We start from the raw sequence: 22,217 nt of genomic DNA, 5'->3' as shown, positions 1-22,217 counted from the left end.
CCACGGACGGCGCCAATTGACAAGGGATTAACTTGTCAATGCCTACGGATTGTAGACTAGGGTTTAGTTGGAAGTAGAGGACAAGTAGATCTCGAGGGTTTCAGCCGGAAAGTACTCGACTAACAGGACAAGTAGATCTCGAGGGTTATGTTGACAATGAAATCGATCCCCTCTTCGTCCCTCGACTCCCCCTTATATAGGAGGCGGAGCCGAGGGTTTCATGACACACAAGTTACAGAGCTCGGGAGACAATCTGAGTCCGTCCCGTAATAGTTACAAATCAAGATTCCTAATACAATTCTATCTTTCCAAACTCTCTCCTAACTAGGCTTCCGAACTTCATAATCTTTGGGTCGTGGGCCTTCAGTAAAACCCCGGGTACCTTCTTCAGCAGGCCCATTGGGGATGCCTATGTCAACAAGAGATGATATGTCACGGTACGAGTAAAGAGTACTTGTCGGTGACGAGGTTGAACAAGGTATCGTGATACCGATGATCGAACCTCGAACAAGTAAAGTATCACGTGACAAAAGGAATCGGTATCGTATGTAAATGGTTCAATCGATCACTAAGTTATCGTTGAATGTGTGGGAGCCATTATGGATCTCCAGATCCCACTATTGGTTATTGGTCGGAGAGAAGTCTCAACCATGTCTGCATAGTTCACGAACCGTAGGGTGACACACTTAAGGTTTGATGTCGTTTTAAGTAGATATGGAATATGGAATGGAGTTCGAATTTTGTTCGGAGTCTCGGATAAGATCCAGGACATCACGAGGAGGTCTGGAATGGTCCGGAGAATAAGATTCATATATAGGAAGTGACTTCCAAGTTTGGAAATGAGCCGGTGTATTTATGAAAGGCGCTAGAATGTTTTAGAACCTTCCGGAAGAAATCACCATGGAAGGTGGAGTCCCGGTGGGACTCCACCAACCCTAACCAGCCAACCAAGTGGGAGGGTGGAGTCCATGGTGGACTCCACCTCCTTGGCCAGCCAAACTAAGGGGGAAAGGGAGAGTCCCTGTCCCTCTAGGTTTCGTCCATATGGCAGTTTTGGAGTTGGACTTCAGATTGGTTTTGGGGCAAACCCTAGGGGGGTTCCACCTATATAAAGAGGAGGAGAGGGGGGCTGGCCGGCCACATCAAGGCTGCCCTTGGCCGCACCCCTCCCTCTCTCCCAAACCCTAGCACCACTCCCTCCTCCACCTCTCTCCCGTAGCGCTTACGGCGAAGCCCTGCCGGAGATCTCCACCACCACCGACACCACGCCGTCGTGCTGTCGGGATCCCGAGGAGGATCTACTACATCCGCTGCCCGCTGGAACGGGGAGAAGGACGTCTTCATCAACACCAAACGTGTGACCGAGTACGGAGGTGCTGCCCGACTGTGGCACCGTCAAGATCTTCTACGCGCTTTAAAAAAAGGCAAGTGATCGACTACAGCAACAACGAAATCTAATCTCGTAGGCTTTGGAAATCTTCGAGGGTTAGTCTCATGATCTTCTCGTTGCTACCATCTTGTAGATTGGATCTTGGCTTGTTATTCGTTCTTGCGGTAGAAATTTTTTTTGTTTTCTATGCTACGAATCCTATCAATAGGCTGGGCCACGACCTATTAGCTTAGGTACGATTTTGTTTTCTCTTTTTCTGTAACTAAATTTTTTTCTTTTTAAAAGTCTAACATTTTTTATGAAACTATGTTTCTAGATTTTTTCTAAATATGAACATTTTTAAATTTTGAACAGTTTTATATTTTGAACATATTTTGAATTTTTTTTTCTAAAATTTGAACAATTTTTATGTTTGAACAGTTTTAAATTCAAACATTTTTTTTGGGATTGAACATTTTTTTAATTTGAACATTTTTTGAGATTGAACTTTTTTTAATTTGAACATTTTTGAATTGTGAACATTTCTTCCGATTGAACATTTTTTGAGATTCGAACATTTTTTAAATCTATTAAAAAATATATGAACATTTTTTTGAATATGAATGCTTTTCAATATCTCAACAATTTTTTTAATCTTAATATTTTCAAATCTGAAAAAATAAAAAGAAATAAAAGAGAAAAAAAGAAACATAAAAAAAAAGGAAAAAAAAAGGAAAAACGAAAAAAGAAAGAGAAAACGAAGTACACCGCGAACTGGACCGACCAGGCCGGCCCATACCGCGCGAGGGGTTGAGGGTGTTGTGCGGCGCGCGGTAAGAGCCGACCTGGTCGGTGTATAGGAATTGCCGAGCTACCCATCGCTCGGTAGCAATGGTTTATACCCATCGCTAAGGGGAATGAGTCAATGGGCTCGGCCCATATGTTTCTGTTGTTTCGGAAACGGTAAAGATGTAGGCACGCATGTACATCCTGTTTAGTACAAAATAAAAATCCAGATTTGAAAATTGCTTAAATTTCAATATTTCAAATTTGAAATTTCTTTAGATTTGAAATTTCCTTAGAATTGAAATTTGCTTACATTCGAAATTTGCGTAAATTTCAAATTTGCCAGATTCCAAATTTTCTTAGATTTAAAATTTTCCCAGATTCAATATTTGCTCAGATTAAAAATTTTCTTACTGTGAAATTTGCTCAAATTTGAAATTTGCTTAACTTTAAAATTTGCTCGAATATAAAAAATGTAATTTGAAAATTTTGTTCAAAAACGTTCAGAATTTTCAAAAAATGATAAATGAAACAAAAAAGCAGAAAAACGAAAACTGGCAGAAAACCGAAGAAATCATCAAAGAACAATAAAAAAAATCCGAACTAGAAATCTCTAGAAGTTTCCTAAAACCGGAAAAGACCATGATAACGCAAATGGGTGCTCCGTCGAATAACTGGGCCAGGCCCATACCTGACCGCCTTGCGTGCGGAGGTTTGGGGTGCTACGTGTAAAATGAACGCCCAGCCCATCGGCCTCCCCAATCCACACAAAAATCGCGCAAAAATCCCCACGCTTCTCCGTCTCGCGCGGCCCGGTGGGGGACTGCTTTACACCGACCTGGTCGGTGTGTAACAGCCACCGACCACCCCCTCTGGTGTTTGTTGGGCCGGCCCATGTTTCTTCGACTGCTTCGTTCGACTGCTTCGCTTCGCTGTGTTCGCTGTTCGTTATCGACCTGAGTTCGATTTTCGTCGGCAGCAATTTTTCAGTACCTTTTATTTTCGCTGTTTGTTGGACTGCTTCTGGACGGACCGAGTTCGAATCTAGTAGCCACATTTGTTCGAATCTGTTCAGTAGCAATTTTTCAGTACGTTTAAATTTTTTGGAAAAATGAACGAAGCAGTCACCACATTTTGATTCTCACACTAGCGTTTCCTCAGTTCATGACAGTTTATTGAAAATATACAAAAAGCAGATATATGAAACATACATATATAAATTTGAATCTTCTGTCTACAAACATATTGTATGTACTGAACTTTTATATGAAACTTTTTCAAATTTGAACAGTTATGAATCTAATAATCGCTTGAAACAGTTTTCAGATTTGAAAGTTTTCAAATACGAAATTTTTTAAATTTTATAATTGTCAAATTCCCTTGTAAATTCCATTGTAAATCACCATACATCAGGTTGTGTGCAAAGGGAAAACAAACTGTAAAAATATCAAACTTAAAAGAAGCATTATTAGATCAAAAGGTAAGTTATAAAATTCACCTATCACAGACATGAAAAAATGTATAGGAAATTGGAAAAGTGTCTCATCTGTCAAATTGAAATGCCAAGTATACATAAGACAATTAAGCTACATAAGTCAAAAATATATGGAAAAATATGTTTATTACAAGGGAAGATGATAGAGAGGAGAACCGAGGCATCTCGAGCCCACATGTACTGGTATACTGGACCCGCAACTCAAGCACTGTCTCGTGATGTCAAATTTTGTTCATCTGATATACATGAAAGATAACTCAAATGGTGATAACCTCTCGCAAAAAAAACAGAAGCTCCTATTTCTGCTTGTAACCTGACAAAATGATCATCTCCATGCTTCTCTGGGAAGCTACATTTAAATATGATATTAGGAAAAAGTTAGAAATTCCTGATGGTAATGTTTGAAAAACCTGAAGCAATTCTACTATGTAGTACGGATAATGAAAAACTAAAACATTAACACAAACATTTATCATAGTCAGTCAAACTGGAGGGCGGATTACTAAATGTATGAAGCTGCTTAAACTGGAAACAGTGCTATGCATATCTTCTTCTTGAGATATAAATTGTGTATCTGTACAGGTTATAGTTATCGGCATCAAAACGATTGATAGAAAAATACATAGTGGGATCTCGAAAACAGAGCTACACGTTTCTTCTTAGAAGCAGCAAAACGGATATAGTGGGATCTCGAAAATTGGGACTATGCGTTGTATTCTATGGAGTGAATGCTAAGCAATAGATCATCTACATGACGCGTTCTAGAGAAAAGAAACATAGGGGGACCTAATGCATATGAGATACCAATACAAACAGAAAAAATGCATAGCAAGCTTTTTCTATGTTGGAAGAAATCATATATTTTGTAATGACCGAATAAAAATCAGTTGAGGAAAAAAAGTAACTTGAAGGGACTTACAATTTCAATACATCATCTGTCTCCTTGAAAATAAATTGCTAACTTAATCAATGAAGAAGATGTGGAGCCTGTGAAAAAGAATAAACAAACTTTACATAAAAATGAATTCTTGTGCTGTGGGATTCTATATGGTCAGTGCATAGAAATTGAAAATATTACTAAAAAATAACTGTACTTACATGCTTCGACATGAATTCTCGTGCTATTGGCACCTGTTGCTCATTGAATTTGTTTATCACTAGCTGGCATGAGACTTTTTCTCGGATTGCTTGCAAGTCAACCTGTATTGAAATAACATATATGCAGATTATAAAATTATTAAAAAAAAGATAGGATAATAGGAATTCTAGATTTACTATTGTATTTTGCAAAACCACGAAGAACAAAATTCTAAATGGAAGAATAAATTACATTTGAGAAATGTTTTACTTCAACACCATTGTAGCACCTCATGTATTGAATCACAAAAATTCCAGAATCATACCTGCGCTCAAAAAAAAGGGAATTGGACATGCCTTGATAAGCTTAAGTATAATTAAAACATAAGTAATAAATTAGAAAAGCAGGGATTGTAATCACCTAAAGTTTTGTTTAGGAACATGAACATATTTAACACTGAAGTCATGTATGTTAAACTTGAAGCAACCAGGGTAACATTTGACAAATAATTGTTTGAAATTGAATATCACAGTGTTAACTACTGCGGAGAACTTTCCTACTCCGGAATCAGGATTTAATACATCGAATGATTTATCGATGAAGTTTGCTACAATAAGAATCCACTCTTTCCCAATTGGACATGGAATGTGTACCTACATATAGTACATTTCCAAAGAAAATTAATTGATACATTATGAGGAAAGTGAAAAAGAGGATTTTCTCAGTATATATTTAGGGTTAAAAAAGCAGATGGATAAAAAAAATACCAGTCCTGCATTTTCCAATCTGTAGCCTACATAATCTAGTGAGAAAATCCTTTTATATTCTGGATCTGAACAATCCAGGTTGGGGTCCATCAGTAATTTCTGTGCGAAGTTAAAAAGGAAGCAAGTATGGAATTTAAATTCGAATTCAACCATTTAAAAAAATGGAAAAATGTCATGTGGCATATGTTTAGGTAAGATGATACAAACCGTCACTTCTTTTATGACGACATGCATTAGGATTTCTTTGTCCCCAATTTTTCCTTCTTTTCTACGATGAAGTTGCTCAGTTGTAGTTAACATCCCATAACAATCCATTACACACGGGTGTATCCAACCGCCTGGGTTCATAGATAGCGCCAACGTTCTCTGATCTACCCATACTCTCTTAATTTCAAAAATTCTTGGGCTGTCAAAATAAAAGAATATGTTTTTATATGAAGAATACATGCTACTCAGCAATGTAATTAGATTACATATGGAGTGAATAGAACAAAAACCTGCTTTCTGTTTTGGAGCTTGTAAGTTTTGTGTAGAATTCATGCTCATATGCAGTGGCAAAAATAACTTGTTGCGGAGGTATGACATGTTGCATATTCATTTTGCTGCTAGGAATGAAAGGAGTTTTCAGCTTGATACTACTTTGGCCTCCTAATATTTCTTGCCCACATTGATCGAGGACCATATGTAAGAGAGGATCAATTGCTTTCAGTTTTGATCCTGGCTGCAAATTAGAAAACTTATGTAAGAGAAAACACAATTGCTTTCAAATTTAAAAAAAGAATGTAATTTAATTTATACAAAATGCAAAAAACAAAAAGCACTAACCGAGGAATAGGTATGACCAGACATGTTTGCATTCTCTTCTTGGAATAGATTGAAACAAGGGAAATTTCCTTTATTTTCATCAGTAATTGGAGGAATTCTTTTCCCGAGAACCCTTTCATTTAGAGAAAAAATGTATTTATCATCTTGAGCTTTTCTCTGACCAATAGATTGCATGTTGCTTTTTGGAGTCACATTACCTATTTATGATTTTGTCATGACTTAGTAATGCAGTTGAAAAAAAATGTACAAAGAATATGTATGGGGCAGTATATAAAAAAAGAAATCTGAAGACAATTACTTATTTGGTTATTATTTGAGAAAATGTTCTCTGGTTTCCAATCTTCATTGTTGGTATTGAGAAATTCATCCAACTTCTCACCATTTCCTTAAAAAATAAAAAAGGAAAAAAGAGTTAAATTAAGTGCTATACCATTATTCTTTAAAAAATAGTTAACCGTTCATGGAAAAATTCTCAAATGAGTGTGCTGAAAAAGACAGTAACAAACATACCTTGAAATGATTGATCTGCACTTGGCAAGTAGAAGTCAAAATTATCAAGAGAGAACTTGCAATCCTGATCAAATGTTGAATATGATATCCTTTGATTTTTTATTTCAAAAGATAGCTCTGTATGAATATGTAAAAACAAAATAGTTGTGTTAAATAAATAAAAAATTGCATGTAGTTCAAAGTCACAAAGAAATTAGGAGATGTAGTTGAATAAATAAAAACAAGGTGCAAGTAGAGATAGTAATTTCTAACCTTCTTTGATTTGTTCAAGGAATTCAGAGAATCAGTACGGATGAATCATTTGAAATGATTGTTGATGCCATGTCTTTCGGATGAAGCAAACTTGATTCGTAATCAGGATAATTATTTGGTAGATCAAAACCATCAGAATTTTCTCCAATTGAACAACCTTTACTGAACTTATGTAGAATTTGTTTGAAATCCATGCTAGTATTGTAGTTGTCCTTGGGGACTTCAATTTGATGGAAAAGGAACATGTTCTGGAAGAATTGCTCCATCTGTTCTTCTGAAACTTTTTTCTTCGGTTTGTATACAACCATTTCTGACTTGATTTCTTCAGTTGTTGCATTCTTTTTTGTTTGAGTAGAAAATTGCATTTCATTCCCAACAGTAGGGTCAATTTCTTGTTTATTAGATGAAGATGAGACGAGTTGAATGTCATCTACATAACCTCTAACAATTGGAATGGAGTTTTGAACCATTTTATGGAAGAAATTGGAAACAAGTGATTGCAGCCTCTTCTTGTCCTTTAAAATGAAATACACAAAATGTATGAGATATGAAAAGTTTGAACATTATAAATGTAAGAAAAGTAAATCATTATGAATAAAACAAGTATAATGAGCATCAAAATACCCAGTAGCAAGACATAAAATAATCATATGATTTTGTCAACTGACCTGAAATGAAGCAATTCCTTGAAATTTTAGTTCCATGTAATCTTTTATTTCTGCAGGCATTTCCATTTGCTGTTTACTTCCTTTGAATGGTGTAGATGTTATGTGCTTTTTCTGCGAAAGTGCATTAGAAAAAAGCGGATATTACTGCTTTTGCATCTGAACTAGTGTGAGAATATGGTTTGTTAGCACACAGAAAACATGAAGTTAGTACTTACAGATAGTCTTCCAAATCCTCTGCTATTTCCTTGTTGTGAATCAAGGGCGATGTATGAGTTTACGACATGGGTTGTCCACAGGGGTAACCTTGGTACACTGTTGCCCAAGTTGAACTACGAAGTTATTAGAAACTCAAAGTACGATATCTGTAGACAGATAAAAAATAAAGGAAGAAGAACTTAGACAGTTATTGAAATGAGGACAGAAAGTAATTTTATTAACATATATTAAGAAACTTATTTAATTTACCACTAATAGTATCTTGCAACCTCCAGATTCCAACTCTATGTTTTGCATTTTCCCGAACGAAATTTCTTGATAGATCGTAACAGGCAATCAAGTGTGAAAGAACACCAGTCTAGGTTTGGGATTGAACCAATTTCCTTCAAATTGGGATAATAAGCAGGGTTTGGGACACCAGTTGCATTTGGATCAATGAAAGCAGTAATTAGTAAGAGCATGAAAACCACGAGTGAAAGAATCTTCATTCAAATCGGTTGACAGACAAAGAACATAAATGTTCTACTGTTGGAGAGTGTGTTTTCACAATGTTCATAATGAAATCTGAGCATTCCATTGTTTTTGTTCTGACTACAGGTTTTGGACCAGCAGGGAATCCTAGTATCATTTGTGCAGAATGACAGGATAATGTGAAGGTGAAGCCATCTTCTAGTGATAGAGTTCCAGAGTTTGTATCAAACTGATAGATTAGCCATTCAAAGATGACTTGAAGATTGCTATAGCATGAGAAACTAAGAATAGAACCAAAACCAAGCTTCCCGATTATATCTTTTTCTGTTCTGGTAATGTTGACAAAGCTTCAAGAAATATTCTTGTGTATTCTGAATTTTGCCGCTGAAAAAAGATATTAAAACACGAAATTATAGTCTTACTAGAAAATGAAGTATAGAAAAAATAAAATGTGAAACAGACAATTGAGTTTAAAAAATAGTAGGCAAATACCTTATATTTCTTCTTACTACTCGTTGATATGTCAGTGCAGAGTATTTCCTGACCATCCCTTTTTTTATGATTAGTTGTTTCCATCTATGAGATCATATGGTAGTGATTAAAAAAAAAAATTACAGTTAAAAAAAGAACAAATAGGAACGAGAGTAAAAGGAATGAGAGCACCGATTTTGTAACAATTTTTTTACTGTTCTTACTTGTTCATGAATCTAGACACTAAAAATTGGTGTTAGCATAATATTTGAATTGTATAGAAAAGATGGTATAGAAACCAATGGTGCACTATACAAAAGTACATGTATACATGATTGCGGACTACACTTCTTCTTTCCGGTCATGTCAAGGTTACTTAAGACAAAAGAAGCTACATAACTACGAGAGAGCATAAAGCCTAAAAAGAAACTATAGCATTTTGCCTTACAATGAACGAGTTCTTATCATGTAATATATAACAACGAGTTGCTAGTCCTTGAAGTGAAGCTAGCATAGTGTGAGATATTTGGGATAAACTGCTAGCTAATGAACAAACAAAACCTAGCGAAACAGAAACATATATTCGTGAATCTACACCGCCTGCAAACACCGGAAAAAATCATCCTTAAACACCCTAAAAAAAAATCTAATTAGCAATTGTTTCTAGGGAGATCACCACCACCCAAGGAACCAGTACGGCCACCAAAAAGTAACCAGTACGGGAGAAGAACCTAATAGGTAAACACTTGGCCTACCGAACATATGAAAACCTTATAGGTTACACTTGCAGAGGAAAGCAAAATTTCCATTTAGGTAATGTGGTCGCAAATGAAATGCTTCACTAATAAAAAGAATAACAAATCGAACATGTTGAAAAAGCGGATAATCAGACCATACTCTTAGAGGATAAAAATTGAATACATAGCAAGCTTTTGCATCTCCATATGATACAAAGTTGACCCAAACATATCCTTTATTTGTAAGTAGTACTATTAAATCCAGCAACCAAAAAAGATGATTACTAACGGATAAAAAGACAGCCACACAATTTTATGTACTCTTAAGATCAAACATATGATTAGGTAAACACGTGAGTAGTGGAACCCGTATATATCTTGGCATAGTATCGCTCTTTCGTCTCATCAATTGTCTACCGAAAAAGCAACATCTTAACTAATGCCTTGATACTACTAATCATCTCTATCTCGATCTCTATTAATGGCCATTACGCACAAAGAAAAAGGCATAGAAGGAACAGAGCCGCATAGGAAAAATGAATAGAACGCAATGGGTTCGATTCTATCAATCAAATGACACGCTAGTAAGGGGAAGAGCTACAAGTCATGCGCATCCGCAAAGGCGCGAAAACTACATTTTGATCAACGATGCTAGGCTTGCATTGCGGCTCAATATACATGTTTTTTGTGTGGTTTCTATTCTTCCATATAAGTTCTGTTTGTTTGTTGGTTCATGCCCCACCTACATTTTGATCAAAGTTTCCTGAATTGTAATTCAGTTTCAGTGGTTATAAAAGGTAAAAAAGGGTCATGGTTTGGCTGACTGAACACCGAATAAGACCCGTATTTAAGTGAAAAAGAGACTGAGATTTTATTTAGATGATCAAACAGTATGAATTTCAAACATTATCATTAGACCATTATCATGGTAGTTTTGTTTTTCATTTTGCCAAAAGCATCACCCTAACCTTGTTTAAAGAAAAAATTGTAGATGCTTTCTCAGTCAATCAGACTAGTAAAAATCCTTGGTGATAGAAGAGGGTCAATTAAAAAGTGGGGGTAGTCACGAATTGTTTTGAGCAGATTTTCGTATAGGGGAAAGCATGTTGACATGAATTTCTTCAAAAAGATTTATTCCTGTCAGCAGCTATAAACTTGATTTACCAAGCACACAACAGAAGATGAAGTGGATCTAGAAACATCTTAGATCCAATCATCAAAACATCCAACTACGTACCTGGAAAAGCAGAGAAGGAACCTTTTCCTTCTCTGGAAAAGCAGAGAAGGAACCTGCTGATCACGATTTTGGCGTGGAGATGGAGGGCTGTTGCAAGAACTATTCCTCTAGATCTAGCTAGAAGGAGGAATCGCCATAAGAGATCGGCTGCGGTAAAAAAAAATTCTAGCTGAAGTGCGGTCAGATTTTGGAGAGAATTTCGGATCGTCTAGAGCAGGATTCGGGGATATTTTCTGAGATGGAGATGCTCGTGATGAAGAAATGAAAGGGGAAAGCTGGTTTTTTCTATTATTGTCCGGAAAGAATCACTTATGGCTATGGCCCCACATGGAAGTGTCTGCATACTACTTGTCCTTCACAATTTCTTGCAAGGTCTAAACATTTGCAGGGTCTAAATTGCAAAAAGTATCATTGTATCCTTGTCGTGCACGAACATATCGAATCAAAAAAATAAAAAACGCCCAGAGATAGGAGCATGAGGTCTAGTGGAGGAAGAAGGATACGAATTTCCGCCCGAGATCTGGAGGGGACGGTCCGATCTACCCCGCCGGACGCACATATGATCTTCTTCCTCCCCCCGCATCGCTCCTCCTTAATCCGTCGATCTTCACGCACATAGGTTTGTTCTTCTTCTTCTTCTTCTCGCACATGCTCAGCCGATTTCGATTCAGTTCTCTACTAGAGCGATTAGTACCACGTGGCTTTTGATTTCCGAATCTAGACGGAACTCGAACATTGTCCTTTTTACCACCATTGTAGCCTTGTTGCTTATGCTAATTTACTTTTTTGTAGCCTGTTGCTTATGCTAATTTACTTTTTGAACGACTGTGGGCTGTTGGTAGATATCCAAGCTTAATTTTCACTTGTAGGTTTCCCCCCTGTTGTATCATACCTTCTTCACAAATGTTATTAGCCTCTTGGTAAACTAAGATCAGCTCCTGCCACACTTCTTTGATCATCGGTGCTCTGCTTAATTCATTATGTCTCTTTAAAATTATTTTGTCAACTGTATCTTAGGGAAATAAGAAAATTGATTTTGTCAACAAGGATATTTATGAATTTCATTGTAGGGAGATTAGTGAAGAAAAAAAAGAATGGGGTACTTAACCCGAGAAGGATATATGTCCTGGAAGGATGTTTCTTCTTGTTATTGTTGGTTTTCCCTCACTAGTTCGGATCCCGGTGTTCTAGTTTTCGCTGCACATTTTTCTTGTTTCCCTATTCCCGAAGTATATGTCTTAGAAGGTATGTTTTTACAAGCAAATATACTGCCATTTCCTAGGATCGAAGAACCGAGTTAATGTGGATTTAGGGGAAGATGAAAAAAATTGTGATGCGATACTTTGTGTTCCTATGATGCTATTTGCTAGTACACCTAGAGTTTTAATAAGACAAGATGTTTTAACAACTTGAGTTCTTTGCCCATTATGTCTATTGTAATTGTTGATTGTATTTTTTTTCCTGAAACGAGTGTTGAAACTATTCATTGGAGTCCGAGTCGGTTGCTCTTGTTGTTACTGCTCTTACTTTTTTTGTAACAACATATTCACTGTGTATGTGGTGGAAAGTATTTCTTTTAAAGGATGGGCCTGTAATTATGTAGGATGCAGTTCTGATATTTAGACTTTGGGGGTATAGAAGAAGCTCTTAACTTAGGCTTACAAAAGTTAACTCCAAAAAAATTCACCTTGTGATTGATGATCGTTACATACTGAAACATGGGTTCAGGTTTTTACTGGTTTTCCGTTATCTGTATATGTCCCTAGTCTTGATCAGTAATATTTAGACTTGTCATTCAATTAGAAAGTTCATAGTTGAGATGCTACTCATAGTTTTTTCTTGTTCAGGTGTGACCGAATTGTTGTTTCCTGCTCTAGTGTTTAAAATTTTCTTCCATCAGAGAGAATTAGAGACAAAAAAATGGAAAATTAGAGAGAATAACAGAGTGAAAAAAAAAACATTTGAGAAAAGCTCTTATCTTATCTGAATAATTATGTTTTGCAGGTTTTTCCATGGAAGAACAATCAGAAAACATGAATATAGTGGAAAATGTTGATAAAATTCAAGCAGCTATAAGTAATTTCAGAGAGAATCGAGAGAATAATTAATGAAGAAAAGCAAAGATCAAAACCTAGTGAACAGGTCTTGATAACACCCTCTGTTTACGAAAATCGTTTTCCATTGCGATGTCAAATTAGTATAAAACTAACGAGAAAATCATATGTTACTTTTAACACAGGGTAAATCAAGTAAAAAGAAATGTACTCCTCTTGCACGTGCTATAGGTTCAATCAAGGTTATGGAGTCTCATACTACCAAGGTAAAAAACAAAATTGGTTAATTGTTATTGCAGTGATTTTGCTAGTTTGTGTTATTTAATGTGTACTTAAAATGTAGAATGCAAAAACTGCCATGACTTCTTCAAATGAAAAAAAGGATCAAGCTATGGAAGAATTTGACCAGTATGTCTTGTATGAAGAAATGAGGAAACGTACACAGGTGTGTTGAAAAAAAATGCACTTGTCAAATTACTTCTTTTAATTTAGCAAAAACCAAATAAATCATTTAAACAAATAAGTCCTACATGCTTTATCTTTAATTTTTGCAGGGTTTGTCTGAAGTAATTGAAAGGAACGAAGATTTCATTCATAATGATGTCCAACATGTTATGAACCCTGTAGCAGTTGCATCAACTAGCTCAGAGGTAACTACGTATCCTCATTAGGATCCTCTATTAGCTGTACTTTTAAACATTTATAAGACATACATTCTCTGTAATTTGTGGCAGATACCTGTTTCTGAATATAGTGGCGAGAATGCTTGTAATGATAATTTGATTGGCCAACCGAGAAGATATTGAAACCGATTTGGATAAGGTACTAATCAGTTTCGATTCCATTCATTAACTACCTTGTCTTAAAGAATTAAAAATATTTTCGCTGATGTTTTATGTCTACTCTTTTATTTTTAGGTCTTGGAGATTGTTGAAGAAAATATTGAAGGTTGTAGTGCGAGATGAGAATGATTCGGAAGATGATGTAGTCAATCCTAATGAAGATTATTTATTTCCAACTCCCGAAGAAGTCGAGTAATGCAAAACCACCGGAAGTTGGTATGGTTTTCCCCACTTTGGAACATGCGATCAAGTTTGTTAACCTTTACGGCAAGGTAGTCGGCTTTGCGGTCATAAAAGGAAGGAATTATAAATCGAGGAAGATTACCTTAGAGTGCAACAAGGGCGGGAAAAACAGAACAAAGGATATAAGCCGAAAGGAAAAGGAAAAGGAATGTTCTTGCAAAAACAAATTGTCATATGCATGTTAGAGTAAAACTAGTGCATACCAGTGGCAAATCATTTCTTGTTCACTCGAGCACAACCATGAGTTAGCCAGTTCTCCTTCCCTTACAAAGTTTTTCTTGAGCCACGAGATACATGAGTGAGGAAGAAATGTTACTATCTAAATTATTGCAAGAGATAAGGGTGAAGCCTCAACGAATAATGACTATATTCGAGAAGATTGAAAGGTAGCTTTGGAAACATAAACTTTGGGAAGAAGAAGATGGACAACTCTGAAACAAGCTGAAAGGAAGTTGAAGCGGAATACAGATATTGCATGTGCTCTAAATTACATTGAAAAAATTCAGCTTAGCAAACCTGGCTTTTGTTGCAAGATGGAAGTTGATGGTGAAGGCATGGTTAGATCTTTATTCTGGACAGATGCAAAATCGAGAATGGATTACAAGCTATATGGTGAGATAATCTGTTTTGATACAACTTACGACACTAACAAGTACAACATGCCTTTCGCCCCGATTATTGGAATCAATGGAAATGCGAGGACAATTGTATTTGGTTGGGCTCTTTTGAAGGATCAGACTGCAGATACTTTTGAATGGCTATTTGAAAGTTTTGTCGAAGTGATGGATGGGAAGAAACCAAAGCTTATTTTAACAGATCAAGATGCTGCCATTCAACTTGCAGTTAGTAGGGTTTTTTGGGATGCTTTTCATAGGTTTTGCATATGGCACATCCTACAGAACCTGAAACAAAACACCAGTGCATACATGTCAGAGAGAGAAGGCATGGAAGATACAATAGTGAGCCTTATAATGGATTCACTTCACGTCTTACAACTGGATGGAAGAAGATGCTTCAGACTTACAACTGCAGTGACCATGAGCATCTAAAAAGAATGTGGGGGTGCAGGGCAATGTTTGTTCCAGCTTATTTCAGAGGAAGTTTCTGTCCATTCACACGCTCAACAGGGAGAAGTGAAAGCTTTAACTCAAACTTCAAAGATTATGTGCTGCGGAAAGATACGATTGAGAACTTCTTGAAGCAGTATGAGATATTCCAAGAAAATGTTGTGGAAATTGAGAATGAGGACCGTTTTCACTCTACTCAACAAGATCCCACTTTTTGGTGCCATCAGCCCATTGAGCGGCATGCAGCAAAAATATACACAAGAGGAATCTACTCAAAGTTTTTGACAGAGCTTCTTAATTCGACAGCTTTTGGTGTTCATGAAATTGTGAAGGACAAGTTGTATGAGTTGAAGAAGTTGTTCAACTACAAGAAACCTGAGTATCGGAGAGACGTGTTCACTGTTTGCGTTGATAGAGAAAATCAAACCTATGAATGTGAGTGCGCAAAGTTTGAGAAAGATGGAATTCTTTGTTGTCACATTCTCGGATTGTTCACACGAGTTTGATGTTGTGAAGATTCCAACTGAATACATATTGCCAAGATGGACAATAAAATTCGGGGAGGATGAAGCTGTTTTTACGGAAAAAACAAAGTATTGATGTGCATGGTGTTGAAGCATCTCGCTAGTACATTAAGATATGCAATGCTTCTCAACAGTGTCAATGATGTGTGTGCTGATTTAAGCAGGGATGCAAATAAGAGCAAACAATTTATTGAAGAGGTCCATAAACTTCACAAAAGGTTGATGGCGGAAGATAAAGGTGAACAACAAACTGATGGCAACTCTGTCATCCTCAAAGACCCTCCAATAATAAGAAAAGGTTCAGCACAACTTAAGAATCCTATGAAGGAAGGATTGCTCCCTGAAGTGAGTAATGTAAACATCTGGTTGAATGGTGATGGTAGTGTATCTGAACCTGTTGAGCAAATTAGTTCAAAAAAGAAGTCTGCCAAAAAGCGGAAGCAACTGAAAGAAGGAGAAGCATCTGGTTTGAAAGATCCTCCAGTGTCTACTTCAATATCAGTCAACAAAGGAAATCGACTGAAGCCTCAATCAGAAAAGAACTCCAAGAAGAAAAAGAAATTAGCACCAATGATATAGTTCATTCAGTGCGAATCTTGCATATTTCAGCTTTGCATTGTTCCTGAACAGTTTTGGATACTTTTTCTTTGAGAACAAGTATCCTGAATGACAACACTGTACTTCTTCGACTCCATGTGCTTGGGTGAGTTTCCGCTTCTATCTTGAATGGTTGGTCAGCAAGTTGATGCCCTGTGGTACTTTGCTGGTGCTATGGTTTATTAATATGCTTAGTCAATCGCTCTCTGTGATGTGAAAGTTTGAAAACACTAATGTTCATGTAAAAAAAACTCGAACACGTTTGCTAATTAGCCTAAATTAACCGATAACTTAGATTATCTTGTACTTAAGTTTATTTAAATAACCTGCTGATCTCCCATGTCAAAAAACCCCTGGAAAAATGAAGAAAATAAGAAGCATTTTGACAAGCGTTTTTTTCTGCTGCTGACGATTTCTTGTTTTCATCTATAATATTTTGTACAGTAATATCGTGCGAAAAAATTGCATTGAGTAGGAGAACATGATATCAAAAAATGTAAAGATACCTGGAAGTTTCAAAGCTGTTATTTATTGTCATACCTTTTAGAAATAAATATATGCATGGTGTTTTGTGGTCGAGAGCAACACACACAGTCTTTGTTGTTGATGCACATCGGAAGATGGAACCATTGCCTAGTTCTCCTAGCTGGGAGTGTTTATAGCTTTTTTATTAAGAATTTCCTTGTTGTTTTAGTTTGTTATTATATAAGAGAGAATGAAAAATATAAATGTGTTGCCTTAGTTCACACTGGAATTAAACCTTTCCTCTTGTGTGTTATCATGAGCAGGTAAAAAAACAGAAAAAACTTGATGAATACTTGTTGGATCTCAGTAGGTGATGTGCTCTGTCTGGTCTGCTGAAGTCATATCCAGATGGTGTGCCCTATGGAAGCGCTAGTGGCTTGCATAGCAATGACAGCTTCCTTGATTTTTCATGGTCTTCTTTTACACTTGGTTTTACATTGTGAGCTCCCGTCTTTGGACCTAGTATCTCTGCAAGCCTCTTATCAATCTCATTGTGTATGAACAAAAAATGTGGAAGTTCATGAAAGCCAAGTACACACAACCAAAAAGAAAGCCAAGTGCTTTATTTATAGCAATGTTTGTGGCTAGCTTTATTTATTCAGTTGTCGGTACTCAAAATTCCTTATTCGTTCATGAAATTTATTGATGTTGTGCTTTCTTTTTGGTGAATTAATGATGCCATGTTTTTGTTAGTTAATTGATGTTGGTCTCTGTGGTTAGTTAATTGATGTTGGCCTCTGTTGTTAGTTAATTGCTGTTTACAAATTAAAACATCTGCACCAGGCCAGGTCAGGGTCAAGAGATTCTAGTCTGTAGTTAAGGTTCAGGGTTCAGCAAAAACCCCCCAGTCCTTTTCATTGTGCAAGGGCATGAACAAATGGCCGACTGTAACTGCAAAAATAAAAATAGAATGGTGTAGATAGTGTCGTGCAGCATGGATTGGAGGAAGTACATAGAGAACTTCTGTTTGATGGTCTGAAACTTTCTAGAGAAGCACTGGAGATGACCCAATCAATGCTTCATCTATGCATGATGGGTTGATGAATGGATGTAGTGACAAAAGAATGGCAGTGACCCAGATGAAAGAACTGGGGTGCAGAAGAAGAGATGAACCGATATGAATATGGAGAACCAATTTACCATTGATTGATGAACCGAAAAACTCGAAAAAGCAAAAAGATGAATCAAGTCTTTATAGTACTCCCTCCGATCCTAAATATAAGCCATATAGTTTTTGGCACGGAAATTAAGAAACACACATTTAGAGGACTTTGCATAAGCTAATTAAACATAATCGAATCACTAAAAAAAAATTATCCATATAAGTAGAGCAAACATCGTAAAACCACTATATGGCTTATATTTAGGATTAATTAACAAGCAAAAAATGAACGGATTCTTTTCATGAACGGAATCTATATCATGAACGAATTCTTATCATGAACGAATTTTAAAACATGAACGAATTTTTATCATGAACAAAAACTTATCATGAACGAAAACTTATCATGAACGAAATCTTATCATGAATGAGTTCTTATGATGAACAGAATCTTATCAAGAACGAAATTCTTTATGATGAACGTAATCTTATCATGAACAAATTGTTATCATGAACAGATTCTATATCATGAACGAATTATATCATGAAAAGAATCTTATCGTGAACAAGTTCTTATCATGAACGGAATATATATCATGAAAAAATTATTATCATGAACGAATTCTTATGATGAACAGATTCTATATCATGAACTAATCCTTATCATGAACAAAAATTTATCATGAACGGAATCTATATCATAAACGAAATCTTATCATTGGCGAGTTTTTATCATGAACTAATTCTTATCACGAACAGAATCTTATCATGAACGAGTTCTATATAATTAACGAAGTCTTATCAAGAATTGAATCTTATCAGAGTTCTTATCATGAACGGATTATTATCATGAACGGAATCTATATCATGAACGAATTCTTATCATGAACGGAATCTTATCATGAACGAGTTCTATAAAACATGAACGAAATCTTATCCTGGACGAACTCTTATCAAAGAAATAATTTTTATGATGAACGGAATCTTATCATGAACAAATTCTTATCATGAACAGATTTTATATCATGAACGAATGAATCTTATCGTGAAACAAGTTCTTATCATGAACGGAATCTTATCAGAGTTTTTATCATGAACGAAACCTATATCATGAACGAATTATTATCCTGAACGGACTCTTATCAAAGAAATAATTTTTATGATTAACGGAATCTTATCATGAACAAATTTTTATCATAAACAAAATTTATATCATGAACGAATGAATCTTATCGTGAAACAAGTTCTTGTCATGAACGGAATCTTATCATGAACGAGTTCTTATCATGAACGGAATCTTATCGGAAGTTTTTATCATGAACGGAATCTTATCATGAACGAGTTCTTATCATGAACGGAATCTTATCAGAGTTCCTATCATGAATGGAATCTATATCATGAACGGGATATATATCATGAACAAATTCTTATCATGAACGGAATATTATCATGAATGAATCCTATATCATGAACGAATTCTTATCATGAACGGAATCTTATCATGAACGGAATCTTATAAGAGTTCTTATCATGAACGGATTCTATATCATAAACGGAATCTATATCATGAACAAATTCTTATCATGAACGGACTCTTATCAAGAACTGAATCTTATCAGAGTTCTTATCATGAACGGATTCTATATCATGAACGGATTCTATATCATGAACGGAATCTATATCATGAACGAATTCTATATCATGAACGGAATCTATATCGTGAACGAATTCTTATAATGAACGGAATCTTATCATGAATAGATTTTATATCATGAACGAATTCTATCATGAACAAAATCTTATCATGAACAGATTTTATATCATGAACGGAATCTATATCATGAACGGAATCTATATCATGAACGAATTCTTATCATGAAACGGAATCTTATCGTGAACAAGTACTTATCATGAACGAAATCTATAACATGAACGAATTCTTATGATGAACGGAATCTATATATGAACGAATTCTTATCATGAATGAATTCTTATCATAAACGAATGAATCTTATTGTGAAACAAGTTCTTATCATGAACGGAATCTTATCATGAACGAAGTTCTTACCATGAACGGAATCTTATCAGAGTTCTTATCATGAACGGAATCTATATCATGAACGGATTCTTATCATGAACGAATTCTTATCATGAACGGAATCTTATCATGAACGAAGTCCTATATCATGAATGAATTCTTATAATGAACGGAATCTATATCATGAATGAATTCTTATCATGAACGGACTCTTATCAACAACTAAATCTTATCGGATTTCTTATCATGAACGGATTCTATATCATGAACGGAATCTATATCATGAACGAATTCTTATCATGAACGGAATCTTATCATGAACGAAATCTTATCATGAACACATTTTATATCATGAATGAATTCTATCATGAACAGAATCTTATCGTGAAACAAGTTCTTATCATGAACAGGAATATTATCATGAACGGAATCTTATCAGAGTTCTTATCATGAACGGCATCTATATCATGAACGGAATCTATATCATGAACGAATTCTTATCATGAACGGAATCTTATCGAAGTTCTTATCATGAACGGAATCTATATCATGAACGGAATCTATATCATGAACGAATTCTTATCATGAACGAATTCTTACCATGAACGGAATCTTATCAGAGTCCTTATCATGAACGAATTCTTATCATGAACGGAATCTTATGATGAACGGAATCTTATCATAGTTCTTATCATGAACGGATTCTATATCATGAACGGAATCTATATCATGAACGAATTTATCATGAACAGAATCTTATCATGAACGAATTTTATCATGAACGGAATCTTATCATGAACGATTTTTTATCATGAACGAATTCTTATCATGATCGGAATCTATATCATGAACGAATTCTTATCATGAACGAATTTTAAACATGAACGAAATTCTTATCATGAACGAATTCTTATCATGAACAGATTCTAATATCATTAATGAATTCTTATCATGAACGGACTCTTATCATGAACGGAATCTTATCAGAGTCCTTATTATGAACGGATTCTATATCATGAACGGAATCTATATCATGAACGAATTCTTATCATGAACGGAATCTTATCATGAACACATTTTATATCATGAATGAATTCTATCATGAACAGAATCTTATCGTGAAACAAGTTATTATCATGAACGGAATCTATATCATGAACGAATTCTTATCATGAACGGGATATATATATGAACGAATTCTTATCATGAACGAATTCTTATCATAAATGAATGAAACTTATTGTGAAAACAAGTTCTTATCATGAACGGAATCTTATCATGAACGAGTTCTTATCATGAACGGAATCTTATCAGAGTTCTTATCATGAACGGAATCTATATCATGAACGGAATCTATATCATGAACGAATTCTTAGCATGAACGAATTCTTATCATGAACGGAATCTTATCATGAACGAGTCCCGTATCATGAACGAATTCTTATCATGAACGGGATCTTATCAGAGTCCTTATCATGAACGGAATCTATATCATGAACGGAATCTATATCATGAACGAATTCTTATCATGAAACGGAATCTTATCGTGAACAAGTACTTATCATGAACGAAATCTATAACATGAATGAATTCTTATGATGAACGGAATCTATATATGAACGAATTCTTATCATGAATGAATTCTTATCATAAACGAATGAATCTTATTGTGAAACAAGTTCTTATCATGAACGGAATCTTATCATGAACGAGTTCTTACCATGAACGAAATCTTATCAGAGTTCTTATCATGAACGGAATCTATATCATGAACGAATTCTTATCATGAACGAATTCTTATCATGAACGGAATCTTATCATGAACGAGTCCTATATCATGAACGAATTCTTGTCATGAACGGAATCTATATCATGAACGAATTCTTATCATGAACGGACTCTTATCAAGAATCGAATCTTATCAGATTTCTTATCATGAACGGAATCTATATCATGAACAGAATCTATATCATGAACGAATTCTTATCATGAAACGGAATCTTATCGTGAACAAGTACTTATCATGAACGAAATCTATAACATGAACGAATTCTTATGATGAACGAAATCTATATATGAACGAATTCTTATCATGAATGAATTCTTATCATAAATGAATGAATCTTATTGTGAAACAAGTTCTTATCATGAACGGAATCTTATCATGAACGAGTTCTTACCATGAACGGAATCTTATCAGAGTTCTTATCATGAACGGAATCTATATCATGAACGAATTCTTATCATGAACGAATTCTTATCATGAACGGAATCTTATCATGAACGAGTCCTATATCATGAACGAATTCTTATCATGAACGGAATCTATATCATGAACGAATT

General features: G+C 35.4%; 1 protein-coding gene and 1 long non-coding RNA gene across 2 annotated transcripts; both read right to left on the bottom strand.

The window, feature by feature from the left end:
• Positions 1–5,741: 5,741 nt before the first annotated feature.
• LOC124659360 lies at positions 5,742–6,510 on the bottom strand. The gene is made up of 3 exons (XR_006989551.1): positions 6,321–6,510; positions 5,993–6,216; positions 5,742–5,901 (listed from the first exon to the last, which is right to left on the bottom strand). It is a non-coding gene; the product is annotated as an uncharacterized LOC124659360 (long non-coding RNA).
• Positions 6,511–7,105: 595 nt separating this feature from the next.
• LOC124662802 lies at positions 7,106–8,075 on the bottom strand. The gene is made up of 3 exons (XM_047200596.1): positions 7,966–8,075; positions 7,751–7,861; positions 7,106–7,597 (listed from the first exon to the last, which is right to left on the bottom strand). The coding sequence occupies exons 2-3, from the start codon at positions 7,814–7,816 to the stop codon at positions 7,106–7,108; spliced, it is 558 nt and encodes a 185-aa protein (XP_047056552.1). The 5' UTR covers positions 7,817–7,861; positions 7,966–8,075.
• Positions 8,076–22,217: the final 14,142 nt, after the last annotated feature.

The sequence above is a fragment of the Lolium rigidum genome, chromosome 6, assembly GCF_022539505.1.
Source record: "Lolium rigidum isolate FL_2022 chromosome 6, APGP_CSIRO_Lrig_0.1, whole genome shotgun sequence".
Taxonomy (NCBI): Eukaryota; Viridiplantae; Streptophyta; class Magnoliopsida; order Poales; family Poaceae; genus Lolium; species Lolium rigidum.
This window is presented reverse-complemented; position numbering and strand designations above follow the sequence as displayed.